The sequence below is a fragment of the Balearica regulorum genome, chromosome 16, assembly GCF_011004875.1.
Source record: "Balearica regulorum gibbericeps isolate bBalReg1 chromosome 16, bBalReg1.pri, whole genome shotgun sequence".
Taxonomy (NCBI): Eukaryota; Metazoa; Chordata; class Aves; order Gruiformes; family Gruidae; genus Balearica; species Balearica regulorum.
The window spans coordinates 16,704,697-16,719,459 of NC_046199.1; the positions used below are offsets into that span (position 1 = coordinate 16,704,697).

The following is a 14,763-nucleotide window of genomic DNA, read 5'->3' on the forward strand; positions in this document are numbered from 1 at the left end:
TGGGGCTCAGTCTTGGCGGTGGGAGAAGGGAACGCAGATCCGCTGTGGCTGAAGAGTGAATGGAGTTCAGCTCTTATGTGCTCTGCCTGATTACTGACGTTCCTCTGAGAACATAAACGTGGAAGTGTCCTCCTTACACACACAACAGAAAAATGCAGCAGGGTGAGGGAAATGGTAGAAATCTCAAGTATTTCATCCTTCCACAGGTTTGGTGGTTATGACAAAATATCTCACTGGGAATCCATGCTCAGTGCTGGCAAGGCTGAATCACTTCTGAATGCATGTGGATGCAAAGCTTCTGATGTCATGGGAGGCTTAATCTAGGAAATGTGAGCTCTGATGAATTGCAAACCCCTTCAAGGTCAGGCTGGGCATGTGTGTTTTGGACTTGAATGCTGAAGTCCTGCAATGGTGCTAAAGCAAGCTAAAGGAGAGTTATGTGCTGCATTTATGTTGGCCTTAATGATGTCATTGTAGTGTTGTGCATTTAATGCCAATATTGTAATTAGTCACAAACAAAGGCCAGCATGTTTGGCAATACAGAAATAGAATGGGGACAACAAAGATGATCAGAGAAGTGAGGCCACTTAGATTTTTTTTTTTTTTTTTGCTTATAGAATTTTTCAGTCTTGAAAAGGTGTTGGTAGATAACACTGAACAGGCACATACATGTTCACTGCGGGCAATGTGGAAAGGAAATGATTAGGCATTGTTTCTCTCAGTATAGCCACAGAGACCTCCCCAAGTCAAAGTGCTTGTTCTGCAGTGTGAAGTTAAATTATGAAATTTCTGCCAACTTTAGACCTCTGCAGAGATTTTGTGTCAGTGGTTACGAAGTGACTAGAAAAACTAAGGAAAAGCGTGTGACAATTAAAGGCAACAGTCTGCTTGCAAGTCTGGTGCATGACAGATCTAAGCTATGGATTTCCTCAAATTTGAGCGTGTGTCTGAGGAAAGCCTATCATATTTGACTTTCTCTGCTTTTCCCCTGAATGTCCCCTGCTGGCTTCTGTCAACGTCAAGGAGCTGGGAGAGATGGATTCATAGGTCTGTCCCAGTATGATGTTTTGTTTGCTGCACAAGTGTGGAACAAGGTGAGGGATCGTGCCCCAAAAGCTTACAATCAACAGATAATAGATGCTTTAGAGTAGACTTCATGCTTTCCAACACCCTTTGCTTTGCTCTCTTAACTTGTTATCTTGCAGTAATAGGGAGCGTGTGCTTGTTTGGAGGGCAGCTGAATAGCTGTGTTTTGCTAGAGTTTTAGTAATTCTCAAAGAGGCAAAACAGATTTAGCTTGTTCTTCCTGTCCCTTTCCTCCAAATTTGTGTCCATCAGTAAACATAGCAGGCTTTGGCTAAAAGGCAGAAACTGTCAGAAACCCGATTTACTTTCTGCATAGTGAGACATTGCAGATGGTTGTTAACGTGACTCCATGGAACTGGCCTGTTTGATGAACCCCAGCTGGGTGACGCTGGCTAATTTAGCCAATTAACCTGTATTAGGCGAGCTCACAGAGTGTTACCTCCGTGCTGAGGAAGACAGTGGTGTGTTGCGCTGCAGGATGCTGTTGAGAATTGTCCCTGTGCGATATGAGAAGCTGGAGAGAATTGGAGCTCTGCTTTTCAACTTTTGCTAGAGAGCAGAAGTTCACTTCCCTGTAATTGATTAGTTCTAATTATTGTTTGGATCTTTTCAGACTTCTAGTGGTTCTATATTGTACAGCTAAATGCAGCTGACTTTATCCTACTGTTTGGTCATTATACTCACATCTATGAGATTACATATTTGTTATAAGTAATTAACTTTTTTCAAAATGCCAGTGCTTAAGTGGAAAAACAATCTTTCTTTTGATGCCACAAGGCATATCAGTAGGGAACAAAAGTAACGTGCGGGAAAAACAAACTGGCTTTACTTAACTTTAAATATGTTTTCCCTCTCTTGGTTAGCTGAGTTGCATTTTGTGAGACAGTTAGTCCAAGTTTCCTTAGACTGCTTTGCAAAGGAAATTAATGGCTGTGATGTAGCAGGTAATTAGGAATTCTTTAGAGCAGCTTGTCAAACTCTTGTAGCCCACAGCCAGTGTCCTCTGGGGCTATAACTGGACTCCTCTGTGACTGTATGAACCACGGAACTTGCCATATACTGCTGCACAAGCTTTCTCTGCCAGCCAAAGGAGTTGTCTATTAATATTTTTGAAGGATAATGAAGCTTTTTGGTGGCTTTTCCAGGTGGTGTGTGCTCTGCAGGAGGGAAACTAATGACATTTTTTTCTTTATCATGTGTTGTATTTCCTTCCTACTTGGTACGGTGTGTGTCTCACTAGCTGTCCAGCGGCTTCAGCAAGCAGCTTGTGCTGCGCTTGCCAGCACGGGTGTCTATGTAGGGCGCTGCGGGATGGGGAGCACTTCAGACTCCTGGCCTGTTGGACTCTTCTTCCAAAGACTCTGGCACAGGTTTTGGTCTAAAGGGTGTTGAGAATTCTGTGTAAAATATGCAACCTTTTCACCTACCTCTTTCTCTGCTGGTGCAATCACAGATAACTGGTCGGAGAGGCAGTCTCTCTTTGCTTTTATTCCCCGTGATGTTTACTAAATGTCACAGTTCAGATCCCTACAGCTGTTCCTGCTGCTAAACATTTCTGTGCTTTCTGCTCTTACCGATACTGAGGCCTTTGTGTTGTCATCTTCTGCTGCAGCCCCTTTGACACAGAGAACCTGTTTTTGTCACCGGGAACCACTGCCAAATTTTCTGTGGGTAGCAGGAAGAGCTCGTTATACAACTGGACCCCACCAAACACTCCCAGCTTCAGAGAGAAATACTACCTGGTGAGTATGCCTAGGAAAGCAAAATGCAAAGCACAGACCTAGGACTTGATTTTGGGGTTAGAGTAGGCTATTGAAGAACACACTCAGAAATGTGAAAGTGTAGCACTCCAAGGCCATTGTAGCTTATTTTGGGGCTTCGATATTTTTTTCTTCTAACCCCTATTCTTTTGAGCTCCATTTTAGTTTTTGTAAAAGAAAAAATACCTGCCAAATATTCCTCTTGGCAGGCAGAATAGTAGGGGTGTGGGCATCTGCTCTAATATATACGGAATCAAACCAGGAACCAATCTGTCTCAGTAACAGCGGAGCAGAATGGTGCCTTAGAGGTGCTATGTGAGACAAGCTTCTCTCTTCCTCAACCACACTTTTGGCCAAGTGTAGCTCAGGGGAATAGAAAACCCCGTCCTCTTCTCATTCATTCAAGTGGGTTTTTAATGGTTGTTTTATATGACCCTGTTAATTCTGCCATACATCTCAAATACGGATAACATCATATATATGTTCCCCTAACATCAAGTCTAAACCAGGTTTAGTGTTGCCTCACGAAAGCAGCAGAATATGCACTCTTCTTCAGAAAGGTTTATTATTTGTACAGGGTACATTGGACTCTTAAAAATGAATATTTCCTCTAACCACTGCATTCACATCCTGTCCTGAGTTGCTTGGCAAGGTTCTTCTTCCATGAACAATTTTTTAGCTGTCTTACTAACTTTCATCTGAATGATCTAAAACACAGTTACTACTGCTCCATGTAGTTCATCCAGTAGGCTCTTAGTACTTTGTTTCAGTAGTTTCTTTTGTCCACTTTGTGCTGGCCTGGCTCCCTTGTGCAGAAGAGCCCTGTGGTGCATATGTTTCCAAGAACAGGAAACCATAGTTGTCTGTCTATCTTAAGCAGTATCTCATGCTTTTCAGTTGCATATGTGCTCACTTATCAATCTGTTTGCTGCAGTCTGTTTTGCAACAAAGGCAGAACCAAGGGGATGTAAGTGATGAAGCTCGGCCTCCCAGCATATTGAGCTACTTGGCTGCCTGTGATTTTGATGTACACGGGAGGACCAAGCCTCACAATCCTGCAGAGGCAAGCGAGGCAGATTCGTTCAGCTCTGAGGATCAGAAAGGGACAGAATCCAGAAATACAACTCCAGCTCTAGACCATAGGACATTGCCATCGGTGATTATTCAAGAGACCTGTGCAGAAGAGCAGCAGCATCCTCTTCCAAATCACATGACTCTAGATATCCTGAAGAAGACTCCATGTGTGGATGGATTTCCAAATAACCCATCTAGTTTTCTGAACCGTCACAAAGGTGGTAGAGATTCTTTCAACCAGACCAGAAATTGCCGTCTGACAGAGCAAGAAGACATTAGCCAGAAAAGCTTGAACACTGCAAATGACCTAAAACTAGATGGACATACAAAGTCAATTGATAAGACTCTCCAAGAAGTGTTAAATTTGCTGAAATTACATGATGTGGGACAAGTGCAACTGGAGAAATTGGAATACCAGGTTTCATCTCTGAGGGATAAATTAAAGGTATGATAGTGTTTTACTCTTGGTAGATGGTGCAGCTTCCACTGTTACTCCTAAAACTGTAGAAGTCCCATGTCTTTGTGGTGGATTTGACTTAATGATGTATCGATGGCGTGTTCCCACAAAGTAAGTTTGGCCACCAGAGGTCAGGCACTTCTCAGAAAAGGGGGCCCTGAGCGCTAACTACACAGCAGCACTACGTTCTCTCCAACAGCCTTCAAGTGCTGTGTGCAGATTGGTAATCTGCAAAAAGAAATTAAGAAACGGCATGCAGTCAAAGTGGAAACTAGTCTGGGCTAAGCAGAATCTGAACTGCCTGTCAGAGCCTCTGCATTTTGGTTTGCTCCTAATTTTTTTTGATGGTTTTCAGATTTAGTATACCTTGAGATGACTGCATCAGTAAATCAAACCCAACGTTTCTCCAGGATCACTTAGCTTTTGCAGGCAGTTCAGTCTGTCTGACAGGTCACGTGATGCTGAAAACATTTCTTTCTTTACAAGAAAGGTCCTGGAGAAGAGCTTTCTGCAAGCAGTGGGTAATAGTGCAGATTTGGTAGTGTTATAGTACGTGGGGCCAGTGTGCAGACTTGGGAGATAAGATACTGTAAGACTTCGTCTACAGTCTGGAATAATAAACGATGTTAACAAAACTGCACGGACTTCCTATTCCAATGCAACCTCTTCAAAACAAAAATTTAAAAATCCACAGACCAAGTGCTCTCAAAGCAGCCTTTCCAACGGGGAGAAAGTTAGTGGCCTCATGAAGTCCACAATCGATCTCGAAGTTCTTTGATACTGTGCTGGAATGCAGCACACCCCTAAGATTGCTACTTCTAGATCTGAAACAGGGAATAAGTGAAAATTGCACTAATGACAGAAGATGCAGAGCAAATCAGCTCTCATACCAACCTTAACAGGCATGGAAATCCAAAGAGGAACACAGATTAAAATATTGAAGCATATTTTTAATTTAATTAGCAACCTGATTTGGGGATCAGAGTAATGTACCAAGAGCAAACTTTCCTGATGTAAGAATTAAATCAGAAGAGCAAATTGATTTGTTATTAAGAGTGATTTTAAAAACAGCAAAGCACTCATGGAAAGTGGCTTGATAACTACAAATAACAGTATTTTTCCTTCCATTCCTTCAACAGCTAAAGACACTTCATCACAAACATTCATCAATGGAAAGTTTAATGGTGGAGACAGTATTGGAAAGTTTTGACTTTTTAAACGCTGACTGTAGCGCTGATGAGCTTTCATTATTTGGAAGTGTAAGAACAGCCAGTATCAGGTAAGTATCTGCAGCACTTCATTCTAGGGGACAAGGAAAAGGGGTAAGGGAGGCTGATCCCAGGAACACTTACCAATACACTGTACTTTTGCAAGTTGTGTAGCACTGAAACTTGCATTCCAGAGCTATGACCCTGATTCTGGGAGACTTAGTACACTTCCAGTATCATTGAAATGGGAGAACACCAAGGGATGTGTCAGTAATACATGCTGCTTTTGCAGTTCACCTGCTGCAAATGAACCAGCAACTCAACTCCTGTTGTCTGGAAGCATCTTTTCCTAGTGTTGATTCTCCAAAATGGGATTTTGTGGGATCAGCTGATCTGGTATTACTTTCCTGGAATGAGTTTTAGAAGTAAAGTCCTCATGTTTTTAAGAAGTGTTTTAAATGCAATAAAAAATGGTATTATCTGTTAAATGCCACCTGGTTTGTACTTTGGCAGCTCGCTTGAAGGCTGCTACTGAGACTGCACATCTTTATATTCACGTGGTGATGAGGTAATGTTTTGACTCCCTTTTCCCTCACCTCAACAGCACATACAATGACAACACGCTTCAGTCCCTGAACTTTGACATCAGAACAGAAACAAGAGACGTAACTACTGGTGATGGCAACTTAGACACACTTTTGATAACTCATCTGAAGCTGTGCAAAAGTCTTCTACAGGTAAGGAGTAGCCTGTGGATTTCTAGGGCGCTGATTGTAAGTGTTGATTCTGATTACGGACAAAAGTGAGTATGTAGTTGGTTCTTTTATAAAAGCAGAAAGACTCAAAATAGAAATTGAGTCCAAAAAAATGCAGTGCATACATGTGTAGGCACAGAACATGTCATACAAAACTCTGCTGCTTTTTTTTGAGCCTCTGGTTTTTGCTAAAGCTCTAAGTAATACCTTCATGCCCAAAGCTGGCTGCTAATGCAGTAGGACAGATTTGGGTTGAATTGTGTATTGTTAACAGGTGATCAATTTTTTTAATGAAAGAAAAACTGCTACTACTGGAGAGAAACTGCTAGCGTGTAGGGTAAGGAAGAACTCTTATCTCCCCTTGAGACCTCATTCCTCAATTTTGGTTATAGTGCTCAAGCATACTATCATTCTCAAAGTATCACCCCTAATGAGGATGGGCAGTAGAGGACAGTGTACCGATTAGTATTGATCTGCTACACGTTGTCAATGGACAGGGGCAGAGAAGCATTTCAAATGCCAGACAGCCTGTTCCAGTGTAATGTGATTTACTCATCCTGCTCTGCTGAGCAGCTTTGCACTCAGAAGTGACCTGTCCATGCTGTGATGGGAAAGAGGCCTTTTGAGAGCAGCCCATGGGTTTTCTCACAGATTTTAAAAGTTTGATTCTAAGAAACATTCATCTTGAGCTTGATACTGCCTTTGTTTCAGCTACTGAGATAAGCATGTTGCATTTCAGAAACTGAGGTCACCAAATGTAGCCCAGGTTGTCCAGGAGAGCATTTTGGAAGAAGTGTCAGAGCAGACGCGAGTCCTGGGGGATGTCTCGAATATGTCTGTTGAAGAAAGTGAGTAACTGCGTTATTCCGAGGTGTGCCAGAAATGTGAGGTACAGGTAACTCTGAGCTTCCCCAGACACATCAGGGTTTCATTCTAAATTCCTCACAAATTCACAATAATTACATCAGCTCTTCTATCCAGATTCTTAAAAACCGGGGCTCGTCGTTTGTTTGGTTGTTTTTTTTCCCCTGTAAGGAAGGTAAGATTTGAAGAAGTTTGGCTCAAAGAAATAGTAGCTGAACTGGTATGTCTTAGAGATGTTATAGATGCAGTTTGCAGTCAATGAACAGCAGAATTGCCTTAATAAAATCTTCTTTTAAATCTATGCTATCTATATGTAAGCAAACAGCCCAACTTCTGTATACATTTGCAAGAAAAGTTTGGTGTGCAATTTTTCCCATCTCAGGCCTTCTCTCCACTAAATTCTTCCATTGACTGACAAAATGATAAAGGTACAATGGGAGACTTTGAAGGCTGTTGTTCTCATCTTGGTAAATATAGTGGCAAGAATGCAAATTTTAGTTGGAAGCATTTGCTGACAGATTTTATCCTGAAGGATGTGAGAATAAACTGTTCCCTAGAGCAAGGCTCCAAAGGGCCTTTGGCACAACATGCTGAGGGAAGTGTAGGAGTCTTCAATGCAGAAGGCAAATTCAACACCTCTGTAGGTAAGAGTGAGAAATGACAGGGTTTAAGTGATAGCGAGAAACCACAGGGTATTGCTTCAAGTGCTCTTCTGAAGTCTGTGATGAAAGAAAGCCTGCCTCAGCCTCTGCATTGAGGTTCTGAGGTCTCCACTTGTGAAGATGTGTAAGACAGGATCTCTAAAATGCTTGGCAATGCACATCTCGTGGTGATGGAAATGGAAACAATTAAACTCACAGAAAGTTCTCCTGAAACTTGACTCAGGTGCTGGGATGACACGAGTAATGGGAGGCAGGAGATCAGCTAGGCATCTCATTCAGTCTCATAATGACAGTTTAGGAGCTCAGCCCAGGCTTGGTGAAATCAGTGGCTGCAGATGTTAAAATACTGGCAGCAAACCTCCTGCTTTGAACAAAGCCATCTATATAACGTGAATACAAGTTATGCTGACACGTCTGTAGATGTGCCATCTGGTGCCTAATTTCTCATGTAAAAATCCAAAATCTGCTAGAGCTCACTAACTTTCTAAAATGTGATTTTTTTTTTATTTTTTTTTTTCCAGTTATTCAGAAGACTAAAAAGAAGAAGCACTATCTGAAAATCTGGAGTGATCTTGCAGAGCCTGGCAGCATCTTGTTTGCTTCAATGGAAAGATTCCGTCATGCACTAAAATACATGTTGATGCTCAAAGTGAAGGAAAAATACCCCGGTCAATTAGAAGCAGGTACCAGTCTGTTCTTTGAACACAAGGCCACACTGGTTTCATTTTATTGCATGGCTAAAAATTGTCCTTGTGCATTTTAAAAATAAACTAAAACCTCATATTTTCTTGTTTTAAGCAGCTTACATCTAACCAGCCTTTCATTTTCTGATTTGTTCTTTTCTGTGTTACTTTCAGTATTGCAGAGGTTGCTGGAGCAGATCATCACCTGTGACGGGGTGCTCCCTTCTCTGTACCTCCAAACAGAATCGGTTACTTTATTCCAATTTTATAGCTACCTGGAGAAACACCACATTACCAGCCTGGAGAAGCACTTGGGAAAACTTGCCAAGGAAGGTAATGGCAGCGCTCAGCTCCTTCGCGTGCCCTGACAAGCCCAGCAGCTGGCTGGTGCTCTCCAGGTTACTACTCAAGATACTTTCAGAGCAGAAAACAGCCCAGCCATTGTGTTGCCAATTTGTTGCTGGTTTAATTCCCCTTATGACCATACAATTTTAATTAGAACAGACATGCATCTACCCATATCTAACTGGGTAGAAACAGGACAGAAGTGTGAAGGATGGGTTTATCTTAAGTGCCCTCAAAAGTGGGTTCTGTGATACTCTGAAGTTAAAGCAGGAACAAAGTTGGCAGCAATCTACAGCCGGACTCAAGGACCGAGTAAATGTCTGTAGCTTTGTGTGACTGTTGCAGCTGTAATCACAGTTAATAGCAATAACATTTCAGAGGTTACTGACATACGTTTTCTAGCACAAGGTAGCCAGGGCCTCGCTGAAGCCTATTCCAACATGTGAAAGTACTTTAAAACTTAGTCTGTATCAGCAAAGAATTATTTTAAAAATAGTCCTCATACTGGCTGCATCTTTAGTCTTATTTTGATGCAGATGACTCATCTGGTGGGACACTAAGAACTTGTGCATTGCTAGTCAGTGAAAAAGACCTGGAATATTCTTCAGACTGAAACTGTCAATCCAGTGCCTGATTTATATTTTTTTTTAATATAGAGGGTTTTCTCTTTGACCAGTACAGCAGGATCTTTCAGAAATGGTTTAAAAGTATATTGCTTGATCGTGTTTTCCTTATTTTAGGACTACTCTGATTGTCTTAATGCCCAAAGGTGCAGGAGTTCTTTTGCACTGGTCCGTAAAGGAACAGGGCTTCACTGCAACCGGTAAACTAGTATTGTGAAATAATAATCTCTGCTCTGTTTGCCAGACATTCCTGGCATAGCAGGAAATGAAACAATGATAGGGAAAGAAGACAGGATGGTCAAAGGGGCAGTCGTCCTGATTTGCTTCCTGCAACGCTTGGCTGTGGAATGCTTGTTAGCCATGGGAATAAGGACACACGGCTAAAAGAGATGGAACTAGAGAGGAGGAGAGGTGGTCTCCTGATGATGTCTGCATTTGTCAGGTAGTGAAGTTGAGTCCTTTCGCTTGCAGTGATGCTAATTGAGGAGCTACAATGCCCTGGACGGCTGAAGACTCTTAAAAAATTGAAAGGAAAGCGATTGAACAAACTCCAACCTCTACCACAGACTTTACGGCTACTTGGGATTTTACAGCTGGACGACAACCACCGCGTCAGCAAAGCAGCCACATCCTGCCTCTCCCGTGCAGCAGCAAACAAGAACTTTAGGGAAAAGGTGAAGACTGCAGTTCTTACCAGCTTTTCTAAATAGATGCTGAAGTACATGAATTTATTTTATCCTAGAATAGTACTATGGTCCTCTCCACACTTCATTCATCTGTTAACTAGAACCTAATCTACATCAGTGCTCAAGTGATTTGTGTATATTCTTTATTCAATTTCAGATAGGTAAACCAGCGCTGAATTTGAGTGCTTGGTTATGCTTAAATTTACAAAGCCTTTCTTTTTTTTCCTTCTCTCTTTTCATTTAGGCTCTCTTTTTTTACACTGATGTTTTGGCTGACTGTGATCCAAGACTTCAGCAAGCTGCATGTCTGGCCCTTAAAAACCTCAGAGTAAGTATTTACAGCTCTTCTGCTGCGCGCGTCCAGCAAAATTGCTAGATGCAAAAGTGTATTGAGCTGGTTTTTGTAAGCTGGTAGGGTTACTTTTTCAGTTTCCTTCTATTTGGAATTAATGAATTCTTTGGCTGCCAAAGTTCAAACTACTAATGCTATTATTCCAAATGCAGCAGGCAGAGGGAGCTGCAGGCATCTTGGAGTGTCTCAATTTGATCTGACAGGTCCAGTGCAAGCGCAGAAAGGATGGTTTTAACTTCTACAGTATTGTGAGTGGTGGAGGACAACAGATACTGTCTGACCAGGGACATCTAGCATGTAGAAAAATGAGAAAAAAACCAGTCAGCTATATATGGAGTTAGCTTTGACTACAGAAATTTAAAGTTAAATCAGTTCACCTGTGTTTAACAATAGCTGATTATAGCCAGAAAAGAAAAGTTATACTTGCATGGCTGTTATAAGAAACAGTCCAAACAGATTTAAAGCTTTCCAAAAGCCACAAGTCTGTAATAGGTTAGTTTGCACAAGGCATTATTGTGAGTACAGTTTCTACAAACATGCAGTCACAAGATAGGCCTGACAAACCAGAGCTTTATTCTCCAAGTTAAATTTGCAAAGCAACTTGCACAACCTGCATTAACTCTTTCAGTGAAGGTCCTGATTGTTTATGCTAATTTAGTGGTACCGCAGCAGTGAATTGTACCCTTGAACTTTTATACTTCTCCATGCCCTAAAACAGGAGAAAAAGTAGCAGAGGTGAGATCATGCTTAGAAAAAATAACTGCAAGCTGTATGTCGGGGGAGAAAAGAAAGGTCACAGTAGAATTCAGATGCAAGAAGAGATGGGAGATGGGAGTTAGTATGTATGTGTCTACCTTGCAAAAATGTTCATCAAAATGTGTGCTGAAAAGCTACTGTTGTGAATTTTTCTTTTCTCAAACAGGGTGTGGAGAGTATCGAGCAGGTTGCCCACCTGTGCCAGTCTGAAACAGAGGAAGTTAGGAATGCAGCCAGGGAAACAACGCTATCCTTTGGTAAGTCTTTCATACAACTTTACTTTTTCAGAATCTGTATTTTAATGTGAAATGGTGCAGAAACGGAACAGGCCTGAGGTTCAGCCTGAATGCATCTACGACAATGGAAATGATTCATGAACAGCTATTTCATACCACTAAGATAAACTTTGTACCACATATAACCAAAGGCTCCCATTAAAGCTTGTAGAACCAGGCCAAGGAGATTTTTGTAGGATAAAGTGCTTTAAGAACCATTAAACTTTTTCAAAAGGTGGCAGATAAGTACTGAAAGTGCTGACAGTGCTGCTGGAGTACTTCTTCATAGTAGTGCTGGCATCAGCAACTTTCTCCTCCTAGATTTTGTAAAAAGGACATTTGAACCAGCCAGGTCACAATAAAGCCTCTTCTAGCTCTGAGATTAGCTGAGCTGATTGAGAGATCTCTTTTAGATCAGAACAACAACAGACTCCTCCGACCCACTAATCTCTTATAGCTACCTACAAACTGACTAGTTACTTCTGATTTTGACGTTCCCATTCTTCAAATGGTTCCACTCTGAATACTGGAGGGGTAAAGAGTGAAAACAAAATGGGTTGATGCTGGTTCATTACCTGTCACCTCCCCTGAATTCAGATGATCTGCAGTGGATTTAAGCTGCTAATGAAACGCCAGTGTTCCCAATTTGCTATTGAGTAGGTATTTGTACTTCTGCCGAGGGCACAGGAGAATTGCCAAGGCCAAACACCTTCCATGCATGGCTATAGTGAGGATGTCCACCTCCTCTAGGAGATGGCAATTTCCCTTTTCTGTTCTGCCTAAAGCACTCTGAGTCATGCTCAGTCCCAGGGAGCTCCAGTTTTGCTTCACCAAAACACTCAGAGTCACATGTATTACAAAACAAGTTTTTCCAACTGTGATGTTCCAAATTGTTACTCATGTGGAAACGTTTACATGAGGCCTGATTTTGCGTGGTGGTTTCTGGCAGATTTTTGGAACACTATTCCCTTAGAGCTGTGTTTGTCACTGCTGGGAGTTCTGGTTAGTTCTGAACAAGGTGCCAACAGAAGTATTTCTAGAGTAGCACTTTTCTCAGGGTAGTGTCTAACTGCTGTCTCTTCCTCAGCACAGGATGTATTTTCTCTTTCTCTGTAGGTGAAAAGGGACGGCAAGCCTTTGAGAAAATGGACAGTATTTGCTGTGAATTAAGAGAAACTGTACAACAAGAGGCTGAAATTGAAATCACAGTGTTTTAGTAGTGGAGTGTGAAGAGCTGAATCCTATTGTCCTCACAGCCACATAGGGGTACCTGAGGATTTTGGTTTGTTGTTTCTGTGTCTGGTTTGCTCTGCTCTATACATGCTGCAGACTGACAGAGTACAGGTTTATTTCCAAAGGGGCAGAGTTTGCAATCTGCGCTAAGTAGACTGCACTACCTTTTCTCGCTGTCTCTCAGCACACAATGAAGTGCTGGATGACTAAGAACCGGGATCTCAGAGTATGGACCCAGGTTGTCACTGGAGTTGAAATCCCCATGTCTGTGGAACTCTCTGCCCCTGCTCGAACTGTAAGTCAGCTATGATCTATTTTCCCATATTTTATTAATTTGGCACTTCTCAAAGAGGAGAGAAGTAGTCACTATCTAGAAACTAGCAGACAACAGATCATTTACATCAACTGCCATACACATTAGAAATCTAGCAGCATTGCCTGGTGGTTTCCTTTTCTTGTACAATTTAGTTGCAGAAGGAAAGCTCATTACTTCAGAAGCCAATTTCTTCATAATTAGTGCAACTTAGGACAGGTTTGAGCAAGGACTGACAAGAATATATACTGAGTGTATATCCTCATGTATCATGTATAGCAGTTCACAACAGGAAGGTATATATTGTATTTGCCATGTGCAGGTCTGACTGACATATGGATAGCTCTGTATGAGGTGTTTTGTGTTTTTTTTTATTTTAAATTTATTCATTTAATCATAGCTCAAGACTTCTCATAATCATACACCCAGGGTCAGGCTCCTTACTCAACACTTATTCAACTCTTTGGAGGGCAGCCATAAAGAGAAGCCTGGCTTAGGTAAAATACTTGAAAGGGTTTGGTTTGTATGTATATTTTTTTTAATATATATATAACTTTTCTATTCTGTATTTATTTGTTAGATTTCATATTGTTTTCTAAAATTCTAATAAAACATTTTGGACAAGTTCCTGGAAGTGCTTCTTCCTGCTGTGCCTGTAGCATTGTGGACAGGGATAAGGCAGTAATGCCCCAAAGGCAATCACATACCTTAAATTGACCCATGTCTAACCTGACAGGCCATCTATCATGTCCCTTCTCTCGGCCATCTGTGAAACGTTCAGGTGTGAACTGCTAAAACAGGCTCAGTGAGGTGCAGCTGGTATCTTGTTTGAAAAGGTGCCATGGAAGCCTTCACTGATGGGCTCTGTGGTGCTTGAGTCATGCTGTCCCAGAGCAAAAAGTGAAATGTAATGGCTGCTTTTCTGTGCTGTAATTCTGCTCTTAACTTAGGGGTTATTTACAACAGGGGAGAGATGTTCTACTTGAAGTTCTCTGCTTCTCCAGGCCCCTCTCTGGAATCATAGAATCTTAAGGCTGGAAAAGACCTCTAAGATCATCAAGTCCAACCATCAACCCAACACCACCCTGTCTACTAAACCATGTCCCAAAGTGCCACATCCACGCATCTTTTGAACACCTCCAGGGACGGTGATGCCACCACCTCTCTGGGAAGCCTGTTCCAAAGCCTGACCACTCTTCTGGTGAAGAAATTTTTTCCTAGTATCTACTCTAAACCTCCCCATTGCGAGGGTAGACACACACACCCCCCCACACATACACCCATTTCATCTTGTCCTTTCGCTAGTTACTTGGGAGAAGAGACCAACACCCACCTTGCTACAACCTTCTTTGAGGTATTTGTAGAGAGTGATAAGGTCTCCCTTCAGCCTCCTCTTCTCCAGGAAGTGGAAGGGAAGAGCTGGTGACCTGTCAGAGGGGCAGCCCTGACACCTTATCCATCACTTAGTAGAGCTACTGAGACTTCTCATTTCAAGCCCCTCTCTTCCATTTGTAGTTTTCCTTAAAAATATAAACAAAAGGTAAATACTTTAATCCAAAGGACATGGAAACTTGATGGCTGCAGCTGCTGTAACAAACTGGGACACTACTGTATCCCCACCAAACTTCATG

General features: G+C 41.9%; 1 protein-coding gene across 7 annotated transcripts in view; it reads left to right on the forward strand.

The window, feature by feature from the left end:
* The window catches only part of RIPOR3 (RIPOR family member 3), a 53,797-nt gene extending 40,031 nt beyond the window's left edge, over nt 1-13,766 (forward strand). For all 7 annotated transcript variants that reach the window (XM_075768877.1, XM_075768876.1, XM_075768882.1 and 4 more), the window contains 11 exons: nt 2,699-2,828; nt 3,781-4,365; nt 5,517-5,656; nt 6,190-6,322; nt 7,080-7,188; nt 8,388-8,549; nt 8,724-8,882; nt 9,989-10,191; nt 10,448-10,531; nt 11,478-11,568; nt 12,703-13,766. In XM_075768877.1, the coding sequence (XP_075624992.1) occupies nt 2,699-2,828; nt 3,781-4,365; nt 5,517-5,656; nt 6,190-6,322; nt 7,080-7,188; nt 8,388-8,549; nt 8,724-8,882; nt 9,989-10,191; nt 10,448-10,531; nt 11,478-11,568; nt 12,703-12,803 (1,897 nt within the window). In that variant the 3' untranslated portion in view covers nt 12,804-13,766. The remainder of the gene's footprint in view (nt 1-2,698; nt 2,829-3,780; nt 4,366-5,516; nt 5,657-6,189; nt 6,323-7,079; nt 7,189-8,387; nt 8,550-8,723; nt 8,883-9,988; nt 10,192-10,447; nt 10,532-11,477; nt 11,569-12,702) is intronic.
* Nucleotides 13,767-14,763: the final 997 nt, after the last annotated feature.